The sequence below is a fragment of the Mobula birostris genome, chromosome 1 (assembly GCF_030028105.1).
Source record: "Mobula birostris isolate sMobBir1 chromosome 1, sMobBir1.hap1, whole genome shotgun sequence".
Lineage (NCBI taxonomy): Eukaryota > Metazoa > Chordata > Chondrichthyes > Myliobatiformes > Myliobatidae > Mobula > Mobula birostris.
In genome coordinates this window covers 176,280,804-176,297,064 of record NC_092370.1, presented here as the reverse complement: position 1 = coordinate 176,297,064, position 16,261 = coordinate 176,280,804, and the positions used below count along the sequence as shown (strand labels likewise).

The window sequence follows — 16,261 nt, the reverse complement described above, 5'->3', positions numbered from 1 at the left end:
CTCTCCAGCATTATTTTCCAGCAGACTGATATCCATTCCTGCCTCTCTTTTACTCTTTATATATCTGAAAAAAATTTTGGTTTCTTCTTTTACATTATTGGCTAGCTTACCTTCATATTTCATCTTTTCTATTATGGTTTTAGCTGCCTTCTATTGGTCTTTTAAAGTTTCCTAATCCTCTAACTTCCCATTCTTTTTTGCTAAATTGTATGCCTTCTCTTTCGCTTTTATTCTGTCCTTGACTTTCCTTGTCATCCTCACTTTAGAATGCTTCTCTTCTTTGGGACGATACAATCCCATACCTTCCAGGTTGCTTCCAGAAACTCCAATCAACACCGCTCTGTCATCATTCCTGCTAGTGTCCCCTTCCAATCAACTTCAGCCAGTTCATCAGTCATGCCTCTGTAGTTCCCTTTACTTCATTGTAAGACTAATGTATCTCATTTTATCTCCCCCCCCCCCAGACTGTAGGGTGAATTCTAACATTATGATCACTGCCTCCTAAATGTTCCTTTACCATAAGCTCCCTAATTAAATCTGGTTCATTGTGCAATACCCAATCCAGAATTGCCTTTTCCCTAATGGGCTCAGCCACAAACTGCTCTAAAAAGTCACCTTGTAAGCATTCTATAAATTCCTTCTCTTAGGATCCTGCACCAAACTGATTTTCCCAATCTACCTCCATATTGAAATCCTCCATAACTATCATAATATTGCCCTTTTACAAGCTTTTTCTATTTACCATTGTCATTTGTACCTCATCCTGGCTACTGTTCAATGATCCAAATGGCACAACACTCCTCTCAAATTCTCCTTTCACTTTCAGGGCAACATGGTGCACCTACAGAGCCAAAATATAGAAACCACAGAATTGATAGGATCATGATATGAGAATATTTCACCTAGTGAAAATATGTAGAACAGGAAGCAAGGCCTCAGAATTAGGAGTGCCAACCAAAGCCAAAGGTGGGAATTCTCTACTTCAAAAGCTGTGGGGATGGAGTTATTCAATATATTCAAGAAAGTATTTGAGAGACACTAAAATGGAAAGGGAGTCAAGGTTTATGTCAAGAGAACTGGAAAAAGTGTTGATGCCAAGATGGGATCAATCATGAATGACAGAATAGGCTGAAGGGGCTGAATGGCCCTTTCTTGCTATTTCTTATGTTTTTAAGGATTGGGGGGAAATGCAGGAAAGAGGAGTTTGGCCAGGTTCAGCTCAGCCATGACATTATTGAATAGTTGATCAGGCATGAGGACCCCCATGGTCATACATCATGATTTTTATGATATTGCTATCCAATGAAGCTTTCATAAGTCTCCTCTATTTCTTCTCCTTCCACTTACCTGCCAATATAGCTCTGAGCTATGTTGGAGCTCTGTAGATATTCACTGTATGCCAACTGTTTTAGTTTCTTACCAATTAGCTCATTTAACAAAGAATAATAAATAAACTGCTACTAAACCTTGAAAAACTTATTTTAGAATAAGCTCCAGCAAGTCATTCTATGTCAAAATGGCAAATTCAAAACTGCTATTCCTTTTAAAAACTTGCAGACATAAATTGGAATTGATAAAAACATCAAAAATGTTAATTTTGTAACCACATGATCCAAAGGGGCTACACCTCAGGCAGTTGAATCACTTGTATCTCATTACAGATCATAAATGGAATAATATTGTCTAAGCAGGCTGACATTAATCTCCTGGTGAAAAGCAGCAGTAAAGCTGTTACCAGCTCTATAAATAAAGTCTTATAATGTCAGCCAACTGTGGATACCACTATACTGTCTTTGCCAGGGTGATAATGATAAACAGTTCATGACCAAGCAGATACTGCATGTAGTCAGGGGGTATCCACGTGTGCTCAGAGTTTGTGTAGATACCTGGACATGTGGGTATTTAACTTGTGCAGCTGAGCCTTGTCCTAAATCATCTTGGGTCTTCTTGGCATTGGACCAAAACCTCACTTTCAAGACTACATGATAGTTGGTATGCAAACACTACCTCACATTGAAGGAATTCACACACAGGCATCTTACCCACCTAAGAACTGAAGTGGAAGCAAATCATCCTGGAACTGAAGAAGAAAAGTAAAATTTTATGCCATTAATTTGTGTCAATATAGATGAGTTCCTTTCTGGTGGATGCTGCGTGTTCTGAAATGCTGTCATGGGAGTGGTTGTTCTACTCTTGACTCATTTAAGAACACAGCTATAATCAAGGCTTCTGGCCAAGTGAAGCAAAGCAACAAGTTAGAGTTTTACTGGCTGTTTTATTAGTCTTTACCACATACTACAAGTTGTAGGGGTAGAATTTTGCTCAATAGTAGTGCTTTTGCAAACTCAATGGTTCTTCACACAGCCCTAGACCACCTGGACAATACAAACTCCTATGTCAGGATGTTGTTCATCAACTATAGCTCAGTATTTCCCACAATCTTGATTGTTAAGTTACAGAACCTGGACTCTGTACCTGCCTCTGCAGTGGAGTCCTCGGCTTCCTAAATGGAAGACCACAATCTGTGCAGATTGGTGGTAACATCTCCTCCTTGCTGACAATCAACAATGGTGCACCTCAGGGGTGTGTGCTTAGCCCACTGTTCTACTCTCTCTATACCCATGACCGTATGGCTAGGCATAGCTCAAATACCATCTATAAAATCGCTGATGATACAACCATTGTTGGCAGAATCTCAGATGGTGACGAGAGGGCGTACAGGAGTGAGATGTCCCAAATAGTGGAGTGGTGTCACAGCAACAACCTTGCACTCAATATCAGTAAAATGAGAGTTGATTGTGGACTTCAGGAAGGGTAAGATGAAGGAACATATACCAATCTTCATAGGAGAGATCAGAAGTGGAGAGAGTGAGCAGTTTCAAGTTCCTGGGTGTCGAGATCTCTGAGGACCTAACAGGATCCCAACATATCAATGCAGCTATAAATAAGGCAAGACAGTGACTATACTTCATTAGGAGTTTGAAGAGATTTGGCATGTCAACAAAGCACTCAAAAACTTTTATAGATGTACCGTGGAGAGCATTCCGACAGGCTGCATCACTGTCTGGTATGGGTGGGGCTACTACACAGGACCAAAAGAAGCTGTAGAGGATTGTAAATTTAGTCAGCTCCATCTTGGGTACCAGCCTACAAAGTACCTGTCACCAGGTTTGGATAAGACCCAAGTGCGGAGTGAGAGACACTGAAGTGGATCGATAGTTCACAAAACTTTAATGCGAACAGTGTTAAAGGGAAAATAAAACAATAAAGGCTAGGCCAAAGAGGGCCATTAACTAAAACTCTGAAACGGGAAACGAAGCCCGCATTGCGGCTGAAAAGAACATCTAAACATTAAACAAATACCACTAGCCTTCAGAGTCGATTTCTCAGGCAAGGCCGATGTTAGCAAAAGCAAGGCACTGCTGTGCTCTGTCCATGTCTCGACAGGCACTACGACAACAAGTATGGAGTTCAATACTATCACGATTAAATAATTACCTGACGTGCAAATTCACAAGCGCAATTGCCGTATTTACTGTCTGCCGAATCCGTGGTTGTGACAGGGCCCCCCTCTCTCGGCGCAGCCCCTGAGGCGCCACAGACCTGTGTCTGCTGGAAGTCCCAGATCAGCGACTTGTCCAAAATGTCCTCCGCCGGGATCCAAACACGTTCTTCTGGGCCATACCCCTCCCAGTCCACAAGGTACTGGACATTACCACGTACCCAGCGAGATGCCAGGAGGCACCACACGGTATAGACAAGGGAACCATCTACCGGGGGGGGGGGAGGGGGAGGTGGGGTGACTGGGGCCAGGGGAGAGGTAGTAATGGCTTGAGCTGGGAAACATGCAATACTGGGTGGATTTTCAGTGATGCTGGTAGATGTTATCTATAGAACACCTTGTTGACAGCCTTTTCCACTACAAACGGTCCCACATAGCGCGATGCCAATTCCTGGTTCTCGACTTTCAGGGGAAGATCCCTAGATGCCAACCAGACCGCCTCTCCTGGCTTGAATGGCCTTACCTGTTGACAGAGTTGATCAGCCTGTTGGGAATGCTGTTTCTGGGCACGCAGCAGAGAAGCCCTAGCTCGACTCCATGTGCGCTTGTGGTGCTGGATCAGCTGTTCGGCTGCAGGAACTCCTACGTCAATCTCCTGATCGGGGAGGAGCAGGGGCTGGAATCCCTTTTGGCATTCAAAGGGAGACATACCGGTGGAGGACGACTGGAGGTTATTGTGAGCGATCTCTGCCCAAACCAATTGGGAGCTCCAGAACGTGGAGTTGGAAGAAGCAAGACAGTGCAGGGTTGTATCCAACTCCTGGTTCACTCTCTCAGTCTGGCCATCAGGTTGGGGGTGGAAGCCAGACGAGAGGCTGGCCGTGGCTCCCACAAGAGAGCTGAAAGCCTTCCAAAAGCGGGGAGTGAACTGTGGTCCGCGATCAAACACTATGTCTTGAGGAAAACCATGGAGCCTGAACACGTGTTGAACCATGAGTGTGACAGTCTCACGAGCTGATAGGAGCTTGGGGAGGGCAATGAATTGGGCAGCCTTGGAAAATAGATCCATAACGACCAAAATGGTGGTGTTTCCATTAGATAGGGGCAGACGAGTGATGAAATCCACTGAGAGGTGGGACCAGGGGCGGAGGGGCACAGGCAGTGGACATAACAGACCCGCAGGACGCTGGAGTGATGTCTTGTTCTGAGCGCAGGTGGGACAGGCAGATACAAAGTCGTGGACATCCTGGGACATAGGCCACCAAAATTGTCTCTTTATAAACTCTTGAGTCTGTTGATTTCCCGGATGTCCAGCCAGACAGGAGGAGTGACCCCATTCCAACACTTTGGAACGCACCACAACAGGGACAAACAACCGATTGGGAGGTCCCCCATCCAGGCCTGGATCTGATTGTTGGGCAGCCCTCACCTCTGCCTCTATTCCCCAGATCACCGGAGCAGCTACACACAAGCAAGGAAGATTGGGCTCTGGATTGGCATTGTCCTCAGATCTGTCGAACTGCTGGGAGAGAGCGGTGGCCTTTGTATTCTTGCTGCTGGGATGATAAGTGAGGACGAAATTGAACCATGTGAAGAAGAGAGCGCACCGGGCTTGACGAGAGTTGAGTCTCTTAGCATCCTGAATATAGGAGACGTTCTTGCAATCTGTCCAGACCAAGAATGAATGCTTTGCCCCCTCCAGCCAGAGTGGCCATTCCTCCAGGGCCTCCTTGACAGCCAGAAGTTCCCGGTTCCCAACGTCGTAACTCCTCTCGGCTGGAGTCAAGCAATAGGAAAGAAAGGCACAAGGATGCAGCCGGCTATCCGCAGACGAGCACTGAGAGAGGACTGCTCCAATGCCCACATTGGATGCATCCACCTCGACAATGAATGACTGAGATGTGTCTGGGTGTTGCAACAGCGAGGCAGTGGTGAAACGTCGCTTTAGCTGTGAAAATCCTTGGTCGGCATAGTCATAGTCACAGTCATACTTTATTGATCCCGGGGGAAATTGGTTTTCGTTACAGTTGCACCATAAATAATTAAGTAGTAATAAAACTATAAATAATTAAATAGTAATATGTAAATTATGCATTGGACTGCTGCTGCTAAGTTAATAAATTTCACGACACATGCCAGTGATGATAAACTTGATTCTGGTTCTGACTCGGATTCGGATTTGTGGACACAGCTCGACACATCTTGGATATCGGCCTTCCTTCCATGACGTCTGTCTACCCTTCTCACTTCCTTGATAAAATAGTCAATATAATTCAAGATCTCAGTTCCCTGGACATTCTGTTTTCTCCCCCATCCAACTGGGCGGAAGATACAAAAGACTGAAGCACATATCACCAGCCTGAGGACAGCTTCTATCCCACTGTCATAAAACTATTGAACACCCCACTAGTATGATAAGAATGGATTCTTTACTTGCAATAAATAAATGATCCATACAGTCGCGGGTCTCTTCTTCATATTTTCCCCCTGGCTCTGCAGCTTCTTATCTCTTGCATGTTTATCAATTCCCATGTGCTCTTTACCTACATTAAGTAGTCCATTACCAGCATGTCTTTGGGATGTGCACAGAAACCTTAGTAGTCACAGGAGAATTTTATATTCCGCACAGATAGTACTTGAGGTCAGATTTGAATCCAGACCTGAAGATGTAGGTTTGCAGCACTGATTGCTCTGCCATCAAGAAATATTCTTTGATTTTTTTTAATCAATTGGTGCTGTTTTCCAATTGTAATTGTTCCCTTTAGACTGATACATTTTTCAGCAATATCTAATTCCATTTTGAAAATTAATGGAAAATCTAATTCCGTCATGTTTCCGGGTCATGCATTTTAGGTCATAGTAACTTTGCTCTGATTCTTCAGAAAGCTACCTTAAACCTGCATCTACTAATCTACTCACCTGCGGAAAATGCCTCAAGGTAATCCTCTGAAGCCATAACTCACAGTCAGTGGCAGCACCAGAGAATTTTTCTTGCTGGTGCTACAGTGGGGCTGAATTATTCAGTGATGGTGCTGAGGGATGTACCCTATGGTAATATGTATTCGCAAGGCCAGATGCGTGGCGTTCAAAAGTCCGTTTCAAGCATTATGTGCTTACTATAAATGCCTCTGTTGATTCACAAGCAACAGCAAATTGATAAATATAATATAGAAGTGAACTGTGACAGTGTCAACAGCTTCAGAGGCAATCCGGGCTACACAGAGCACAAACAAACCAACAGAGCGTCCGACCCACAGCGCACAACGTGAATCACGCACCAATCCCGCAATCAGCAGCAAATGCATGCTTTTCAATTGAAAAACGCAACACTAACCTACAACGTCCACTGCTATTCGTATTACATAGACAGACAATACCAAAAGATACACCGTTATTAAAGTCAAATAAGGCAAACAACAGATGCAAGGCTCTACCAGGAGTTGGACAAATCGTACTCTGACCATGCAATACCTCAATGAATTCAGCTATTGAACTTAAAACAAAAATCAACAGAATCACCGCTTGGAAGTCCAAGCAAAACCAGTAGGCTTAATAGCAGTAAATGTAATAGTTTAGGATTTAGTCATAGTCATGGTCATAGTCATACTTTATTGATCACGGGGGAAATTGGTTTTCGTTACAGTTGCACCATAAGTAATTAAGTAGTAATAAAGCCATAAATAATTAAATAGTAATATGTAAATTATGCCAGGAAATAAGTCCAGGACCAGCCTGTTGGCTCAGGGTGTCTGACCCTCCAAGGGAGGAGTTGTAAAGTTTGATGGCCACAGGCAGGAATGACTTCCTATGACGCTCTGTGTTGCATCTCGGTGGAATGAGTCTCCAGCTGAATGTACTCCTGTGCCCAACCAGTCCATTATGTAGTGGATGGGAGACATTGTCCGAGATGGCATGCAACTTGGACAGCATCCTCTTTTCAGACACCACAGTCAGAGAGTCCAGTTCCATCCCCACATCACTGGCCTTACGAATGAGCTTGTTGATTCTGTTGGTGTCTGCTACCCTCAGCCTGCTGCCCCAGCACACAACAGCAAACATGATAGCACTGGCCACCACAGACTCGTAGAACATCCTCAGCATCGTCCGGCAGATATTAAAGGACCTCAGTCTCCTCGGGAAATAGAGACGGCTCTGACCCTTCTTGTAGACAGCCTCCATGTTCTTTGACCAGTCCAGTTTATTGTCAGTTCATATCCCCAGGTATTTGTAACCCTCCACCATGTCCACACTGACCCCCTGGATGGAAACAGGGGTCACCGGTACCTTAGCTCTCCTCAGGTCTACCACCAGCTCCTTAGTCTTTTTCACATTAAGCTGCAGATAATTCTGCTCACACCATGTGACAAAGTTTCCTACCGTAGCCCTGTACTCAGCCTCATCTCCCCTACTGATGCATCCAACTATGGCAGAGTCATCAGAAAACTTCTGAAGATGACAGGACTCTGTGCAGTAGTTGAAGTCCGAGGTGTAAATGGTGAAGAGAAAGGGAGACAAGACAGTCCCCTGTGGAGCCCCAGTGCTGCTGATCACTCTGTCGGACACACAGTGTGGCAAGCACACGTACTGTGGTCTGCCAGTCAGGTAATCAAGAATCCATGATACCAGGGAAGCATCCACCTGCATCGCTGTCAGCTTCTCCCCCAGCAGAGCAGGGCGGATGGTGTTGAACGCACTGGGAAGTCAAAAAACATGACCCTCACAGTGCTCGCTGGCTTGTCCAGGTGGGCGTAGACACGGATCAGCAGGTAGACGATAGCATCCTCAACTCCTAGTCGGGGCTGGTAGGTGATCTTGAGGGGATCTAAGTGTGGCCTGACCATAGGCCGGAGCAGCTCCAGAACAAGTCTCTCCAGGGTCTTCATGATGTGGGAGATCAATGCCACCGGTCTGTAGTCATTGAGGCCGCTGGGGCGCGGCATCTTCAGCACAGGGACGAGGCAGGATATCTTCCATAGCACAGGAACCCTCCAGGTTCGTCTGTCCAATGGAATTCTGCCGATGTCTTCTTGGTGAGTGCATTAATAGGAACCACGATAGAGCCGAAATTCTCGCGATAGAGCCGAAATGGCAATAAAAGTTTGCAAGCCCCATGAAGCGCCGTACCTGTTTGACTGTAGACAGTTTGGGCCACTCTGCAACTGCCTGACCTTTACTGCGGTCCATTTGAACACTGGATGGGGTAAGTACAGTTGAAATCAGAAGTTTACATACACCTGAGCGAAATACATTTAAACTCAGTTTTTCACAATTCCTGACATTTAATCCTAGAAAACATTCCCTGTCTTAGGTCAGTTAGGATCACTACTTTATTTTAAGAATGTGAAATGTCAGAATAATAGTAGAGAGAATGATTTATTTCAGCTTTTATTTCTTTCATCACTTTCCCAGTGGGTCAGAAGTTTACATACACTTTGTTAGTATTTGGTAGCATTGCCTTTAAATTGTTTAACTTGTGTCAAACGTTTTGGATAGCCTTCAAAAAGCTTCTCTCAGTAAGTCGCTGGAATTTTGTTCCATTCCTCCAGACAGAACTGGTGTAACTGAGTCAGATTTGTAGGCCTCCTTCCTTGCACACGCTTTTTCAGTTCTATCCACAAAACAAAGGTGTATGTAAACTTCTGATTTCAACTGTAATAAGCCCAAAAATGACACCTGGTCTTTATGGAATTCACATTTTTCAGGCTTGGAGTACAGGTTGTTTTCAAGAAGGAGTCTGAGTACTCTCCGGACATGCTGGATGTGCTCCTGATGAGACCGGGAATAGATGAGGATGTCATCTGAATACACAAACTGGTTCAACATGTCCCTGAGCACATCGTTACCCAAGGCCTGGAATACAGCGAGGGCATTGGCCAGACCAAAAGGCATCTCCAGGTATTCATTAGATGTGTTGAAAGCCTTTTTCCACTTATCCCCTTCTCTTATGAGAATCAGATTGTAAGCATTGCGCAGATCAATTTTGGAAAATATGGTTGCTCCCTGGAGATGTTCAAATGCAGACGCCAGCAAGGGAAGAGGGTAGTGGTTCTTCACAGTGATGTTGTCCAGGGGCCGATAATCGATGCAGGGACGGAGCTTGCCATCTTTCTTGTTCACAAAAAAAGAAGCCCACTCTTGCCGGTGAGGTTGACGGAGGGATAAACCCCATGCTCAATGCCTCCTTAATGTATTCCACCATGGCCACCGTTTCAGGACAAGAGAGGGAAAAGAGCGGGCCCCAGGGAGGACTATGACACAGTCGTATGGCTGGTATGGGGGCACGGTGGTGGCCTTTCTTTTATTGAAAACCTCAATGAGATCTGAATATTCACTGGAACCCAGACTGGTCCACATCTCTTAGCTGGCACAGGAGAGGATTCATGGAACGAAGCTTGAGCTGGACCCAGACAGGTAGACAGGCATGCCAGTCCCCACTCTTGGAGTAACTCCAGAGACCAATCAATCCGTGGGTTATGTCGGGATAACCAGGGGAGACCAAGTACCAGTGGCAGTTCAAGTGAATTAACCAGATAGAAAGACATTTCTTCATGATGGTTGCCTTCGAGCACCAGTTGGAGGGTTTGGGTGGAAAGGTGGATCTGACCGGTTCCCAGAGGTTGACTGTCCAGTGCCTTGACGTTGATCTTTTCTCTTAATTCCTGAGTTGGAACTCCCATCTTTGAGCGAGAGAGATGTCCATGAGATTCCTGGCTGCACCAGAGTCGATAAGCGCCTTAAATTCATGGGTCTGAGACCTCCACAACAAGGAAGCTGCGAGCATTACAGAATTAGGGAAAGCTGACTGAAGAGAGAACCGACCCGTCAGGATTCCCCTCCTTGCTGACAGGCATTCTCTTTCACTGGACGCTTGGAACATGCCGCTCGGAAGTGTTCTGGGTCACCACAATAGAGACAGGAACCTGTTCTCCGGCGCCGCTCTCGTTCCTCCTGAGACAGGTGCATGCACCCCACTTGCATAGGCTCCTCAGTGTCCGTGGGCTGGGTGGTGAGGGAGGGGAAGAGGGGAGGAAAGACGATAATCAGGTGGGGTGTAGGAAGTTTGAAACATTCTTTCCCTGTGCCACTCAGTCACCCGGTCGTCAGCTCGAATAGCAAGATTAATCAGGTCATCCAGACTATTCTGCTCATCCCAGATGGCGATCTCCTGCTGGACCCCTGCCTTCAGTCCAACCCATCTCCACTGCAAGGTACGGAATTTAACTGCATAGGCTCTCACCATTCCTCTGCCTTGGTGCGGGTCCAAGAGTCGGTGGGCAACCTCCTGACCCCATACTGGAAGATCTAAAACCCTCCCTTAACTCCACCACGAAATGTCGAAACGACTGGGCTGCGGGGTATCCTTGCTCCCGTAAAGCGTTAACAGGCTGAGTGGAGGTCCATCAAGAAAATTGACCATGTACACCAGTTTTATAATCCACATCAAAATGACCAGGCTGGGCTTGGAATGTCAGCTCGCATTGGGTAATAAAATTCTTGCAGCCATCAGGATCACCAGAATATCTGCCTGGCGGCGGAATACTCAGTTCTTGTATGGACACGGGTGTCTGTGGGGGTCCAAATGTGGGAGTCAGCTCTGGTCCGGGCGCGAGAGCCGGTTTTAGTCCAGGAGTGGGAGCATTAGTAGCAGAGATTGTCGGGCAGCAGAAAAGGAGGACCTGTGAGATGCTGGGAGTGGGACTGAGGCAGCCTGAGTCTGCTGAATTGTGTTGGTGAGAACGTTAATGGCTGTTAACTGATGCTGGCTGTTCACAGTAAGTTCGTGGACGGCAGCCGTGAGTGCGGAAATTGCAGACACCTGAGTCTGGTTGTCTGCTGTGAGCTGTTGAACAGTTGCAGCTAGGGACGACACCTGTTCCTCCAAGTGAGACTGGGCTTTTTGGCACAAGATTATCTACCTCATTACCTCCGTAACATCACTGAGAATAGATTCCATTGCCTGTAGCCTGTACCCTACCTAACCAATGAGTCTCACAGCCAAGGTCAGCTGCTCTTGCTCTGCTGGGTCCATCTTTGTATGTTTGAGACTTGCTGCCACAAGGTTTGGACATGGCCCAAGTGTGGAGTGACAGACACTGAAGCAAGTTGATAGTTCACAAAGCTTTAATGCGAACAGTGTTAAAGGGAAAATAAAACAACAAATGCTAGGCCGAACAGGGCCATTAACTAAAACCCTCAAACAGGAAATGAAGCCTACACTGTGGCTGATATGAACATCTAATTATTAAACAAATATCACTAGTCTTCAGAGTCAATGCAAATAACAGCGTAGCATTGCTGTGCTCTGTCCAAGTCTCGACAGGCACTACAACGACAAGTATGGAGTTAAATGCTATCACGATTAAATAATTAGCTGACATGTGCAAATTCACAAGCGCAATTGACGTATCTACTGTGCTGCCAGATCTGTGGTTGTGACAGTACTCAGGACATCTTCAAGGAGCGGTGTCTCAGAAAGGTAGCATCCATTATTAAGGGCCCCCAGCACCCAGGGCATGCCCTTTTCTCACTGTTACCATCAGGTGGGAGGTACAAAAGCCTGAAAGCACACACTCAGTGATTCAGGAACAGCTTCCTCCCCTCTGCCATCCAATTCCTAAATGGACATTGAACCCGTGAACACTACCTCACTTTTTTAATATAAATTATTTCTGTTTTTGCACAACTTTTAATCTATACAATATACATATACCGTAATTGATTTACTTATTTATTTTTTTTCTATATTATGTATTGCATTGAACTGCTGCTGCTACATTAACAAATTTCATGACATATGCTGCTGATAATGGACCGGATTCTGATTCTGATTCTGATTTTTTTTAAAGTGCACGGGTGAACTTCTTCATCTTAAGTCTTCCTATGAGTGTAATTTTGTTTTAGTGTATGCATTGCCTTTACAAAGAACCAGGCAGCAACAGGTTCAGGATCAATCCACATCAGCTGCTTTTCCAAATGGGATGATTTTATTCCAATGAAAATACTAAGTATCAAATACAATAATTGATATTGCAGCAACATTAGCTTTATAGATTGCATGCTTTGGTGTCAGTTTCATCTCATTGATAAGATTTTCCTCATAGACGGCATAACTTATTGTGATTTTTCAGCCCACTGTGTACAGTCTAAGGTCCATAAAGTTTACTTTGGAGCAAAACTCAAAACTGAGTCACCTAGTACTTGTTTACAAACACTGTGCTATTTGGAAGAAATTGGAGTTGTTCAGATGGCCTGATTAACAAACAACTCTTATTTACCATCATTAACCATAAATGGATTGGCTTGTTTCCCATTTATTATTTTCTATTCTGTTTGGACTGCTAGGCATACAGCCTCCACTTTCTTGTACTTAACAACAATGACTTTGCTTTGAAGGCTATATATAAGACTGGAAATCTCCCTGTTTACCTCCAGCATAGAATTTCAAACAGTGCTTGTACTTCATCATGACAGAGCTTAAGAAACAAAAGTGTGTATATATAAATGATCCATTCCATCACCACAAAATATACAAAGGGAAAAGAACCAGAAAACACTCATTTAAAACAACAAATATTTTAGGGTAATGTAATTGGCAGAAACATTCATAATTCACAGCTACCAACATTGTGTTGGGGTTCACTTTAAGAGGCTGGTCTGATGTGATGACATAATTACGTAAAGTACTTTTACCGTACATTGTTTTCAATGTTTTAGAGTACACGAATGAGTTGCTACGATTTTTCTGAAACATAAAGTGCCTCAGCCAATTTTATCTGTGAAAACCTACAATATCAAATATATCCAAAGAAGCTTCTTCATTCAAAAATTGATAAATATTTGAATCAAACTGGTAGGTCAGATAATAAAACAAAATTGTAAATTCTTACTAGAGATCTAGAGCTATTTTATATTCTGCCTATCTATGCTCTCATAAAGAATGACAACAACTAGTTATGGGGTGGTTGTGAGCAATGTGTATGCAGGTCCTACCCAAGGAAGTTGAATCTATAGCACAGAAAAAGGACATGCAGTCCGACTGATTAATATTGAAGCTTCTACATCACCTACCCATAATCAGCTTATGCCATTTTTATGGCACAAAAATTAAAGTTGCTGACATAAAGCATCTACATAGGATCCACACATCCCTTATCCCAACCCCACCTCCATCCTCACCATGACCCCATATGTAAAGGTATCTCGCAATCATACATTCAAGAGGGGTTAGCAACTGGCCAAACTGAAAAGATAATGACTAGTATTCACTTTTTAGATCATGGAACAAGAACCTATTCAACCAAACTATGATTATTTTAATGGCAGCTAATCATACAAATGGTAAACATAATCACAACCAACTTAAATCCAGCATTATCAGTTCGTAATCATTGTTGCATATTTTTAAAATATTTACATAGCTCCACTAGCAGGTACTTAATAGAGAAAAAAATCTTTCTTTTATTTTTTGGTTTAGCCTAAAATGCCTTTTTACTGCCTATCCCATATTGCTTGAGAAGGCACTAGTGAGCCATATTCCTGAACCACTGTGGTCCTCCTGTGAAGGAATTCCCAAGGCAGTTCCAGGATTTAGACCTAGCAACAATGATGGATTGGTGATAAATTTTCAAGTCAGAATGGACTGCAAATTGGAAGGCAAAATACAAACAGCTGGCAGTGTTCTCTGTTGCTTGCAGCCTTTGTATTTCGCAGTCTAGGTATGGGTTTGGAAAGTGTTGCCAGGGCAGGAAACTGCAGCACATTTTGTAGACCGTACACGTGTAATGAATGTAATACCACTAGTTGCTAACAAGATTCTCAGTTGGGGCTCGTTCATTTACTCCATGACTGACAAGCAAAAGTTGAGTCCGAGAGAAGAAGCAAAACTGTAGGATTGATGGGAGAAAGGGGTAAGACAAGAAGGTAAGGAATTATATTGACTCAACTTAGAACTGGGCATACTATGCTTAATTATTCCTTGTAACTTGTTGGAAGACATCACTTAGGGGTGTGCAGGTTTTGTCATCATTATGAAACAGTAGAACACATTCTTTCACAATGTGAAGCATATAAGGTTGAATGCAGGCTGCACTACTATCTTTGGGGGTCGATAGTTTTCACTTATAAACTTTACTAAGTTATGGAAGTGAATTTAATTTAATTCACAATATTGTCTTTCATTACTTACAGTGTTTTGGGGGTAATTTAGTTTTCATTCAATAAAGAACTAGTAGGGGTTTTATTTCCCAACTCTCTACACCACACTCTAGCCCAGTTGGTGGTGGTAATGCACCTGTAAGTTGGACTGCCAACCACCATTAAATCAGAAGAAGAAGAGGCAAGAAATAATAAACTAGGCATCATTACTCTTATCCTGTGAATGAATAAATGAAAAATTCAAAAATCCACAAACTCCTTTGCTTGAAGAATGTTTACAGCAGACCTGTAATAAGTTGTTACCTACCTGTCCAATGCAATGACTGTAAAGCTGAGGACAGTGACTGAACAGAAGACTTTGTGCAGGAATTTGATGATTTTGCAGAACAGCAGGGTATAAATCCACCAGCAGCAGTATGGATTAGCACTCAGAATGATGTCGAAAGGCACACAAACAACACTTGCACAGATTCCAGCGCAGGCCAGGTTTTTGATGAAACGATTTGTGACGGACTTGAATACTGTTGTGTGGCACGTTGACCACAATACCATTAGATTTCCTGTATCAAAATTAAGTAACAGAATGGTGAGAAACATTGAGGAATAAAATGCTGCAGAGACCCTACGAGGTTTTATTTAGAAATCACACTCTTTTTAACATTGTGCTTTAAGACCTGGGCATGTAAAACAAAAATGATTAATTTTACATGTTTCACAAAAATGAAAAAGAAACAATTGAATGGATGATAGACAGAAATATAATGTCTTTAAAATTCTATGTGTATCTGAAACCAATGTTCTCCTCTGCTCTCCTGAAAATACCTGCTAATCCAGTTTCCACATATTCTAATATCACCCAGTGTTCTTCAAAACTCTTCCTTTGATGTCAGTGAGTTATATTGCACTACTTGACTATGTACAGAGTTACAGTCACAATTAACCCCCTGAACAGGCTGAGGGAAAATAGTCAGAAATAGCTTTTTTTTTGTATCTTCAACACCAGATAGAGACATAACCTGTAACAATCTTCTCTCTTACCAAGGTTTTTTAAAAAAGAAGTTTTGACATGAAATATTAATTCATTTGCTCTTTCCACAGATTCTGCCCTGTTGAGAGAATCCAACATTTTTTGGTTATTATATCATATTCCTGATCTAAGTACTACTTGAGTTAAGATGACTCAAGACAAAACCAGAACTTAAAGCTAAGTAACATGATTTATATGGGGCAGTAGCACAAGAAAGGGGTATCAAATCATGAGGGAGGTTATCTGAATTCTTTTATAAGTCAAGCATTTTAATAAATCTGCTATTCCTCAGTCTTCATATTCGCTCTGACAGTGGATAAATTTTGCAAACATAGTTCCAGTCTGTCCAAAGTTTTCTTCAGCTGACTCCAATAAATAATCAAGGTTCAAGGAGAAAAGCTGTAAGATATTGGATGACCAAGCCTAAATGAATTTGAACCTTGCACCATATTATCCTTGCAGGTGCTGGTATATGATTTTGTGGAAGCAAAATTAACAAAACAAAATTAGCCAGACTCCAGACTGAGATTTTTTCTGTATTCATTTGTTGAATGTGGAAATTCTCACTTGCCCTGTTT

The 16,261-nt window shown here is 43.3% G+C and overlaps 1 protein-coding gene across 1 annotated transcript in view; it reads right to left on the bottom strand.

The window, feature by feature from the left end:
- gpr176 (G protein-coupled receptor 176) overlaps positions 1-16,261 on the bottom strand; it is a 64,996-nt gene that overhangs the window by 19,993 nt on the left and 28,742 nt on the right. Inside the window, exon 2 of the mRNA XM_072277621.1 lies at positions 14,964-15,216. Within this exon, the coding sequence (XP_072133722.1) occupies positions 14,964-15,216 (253 nt within the window). The remainder of the gene's footprint in view (positions 1-14,963; positions 15,217-16,261) is intronic.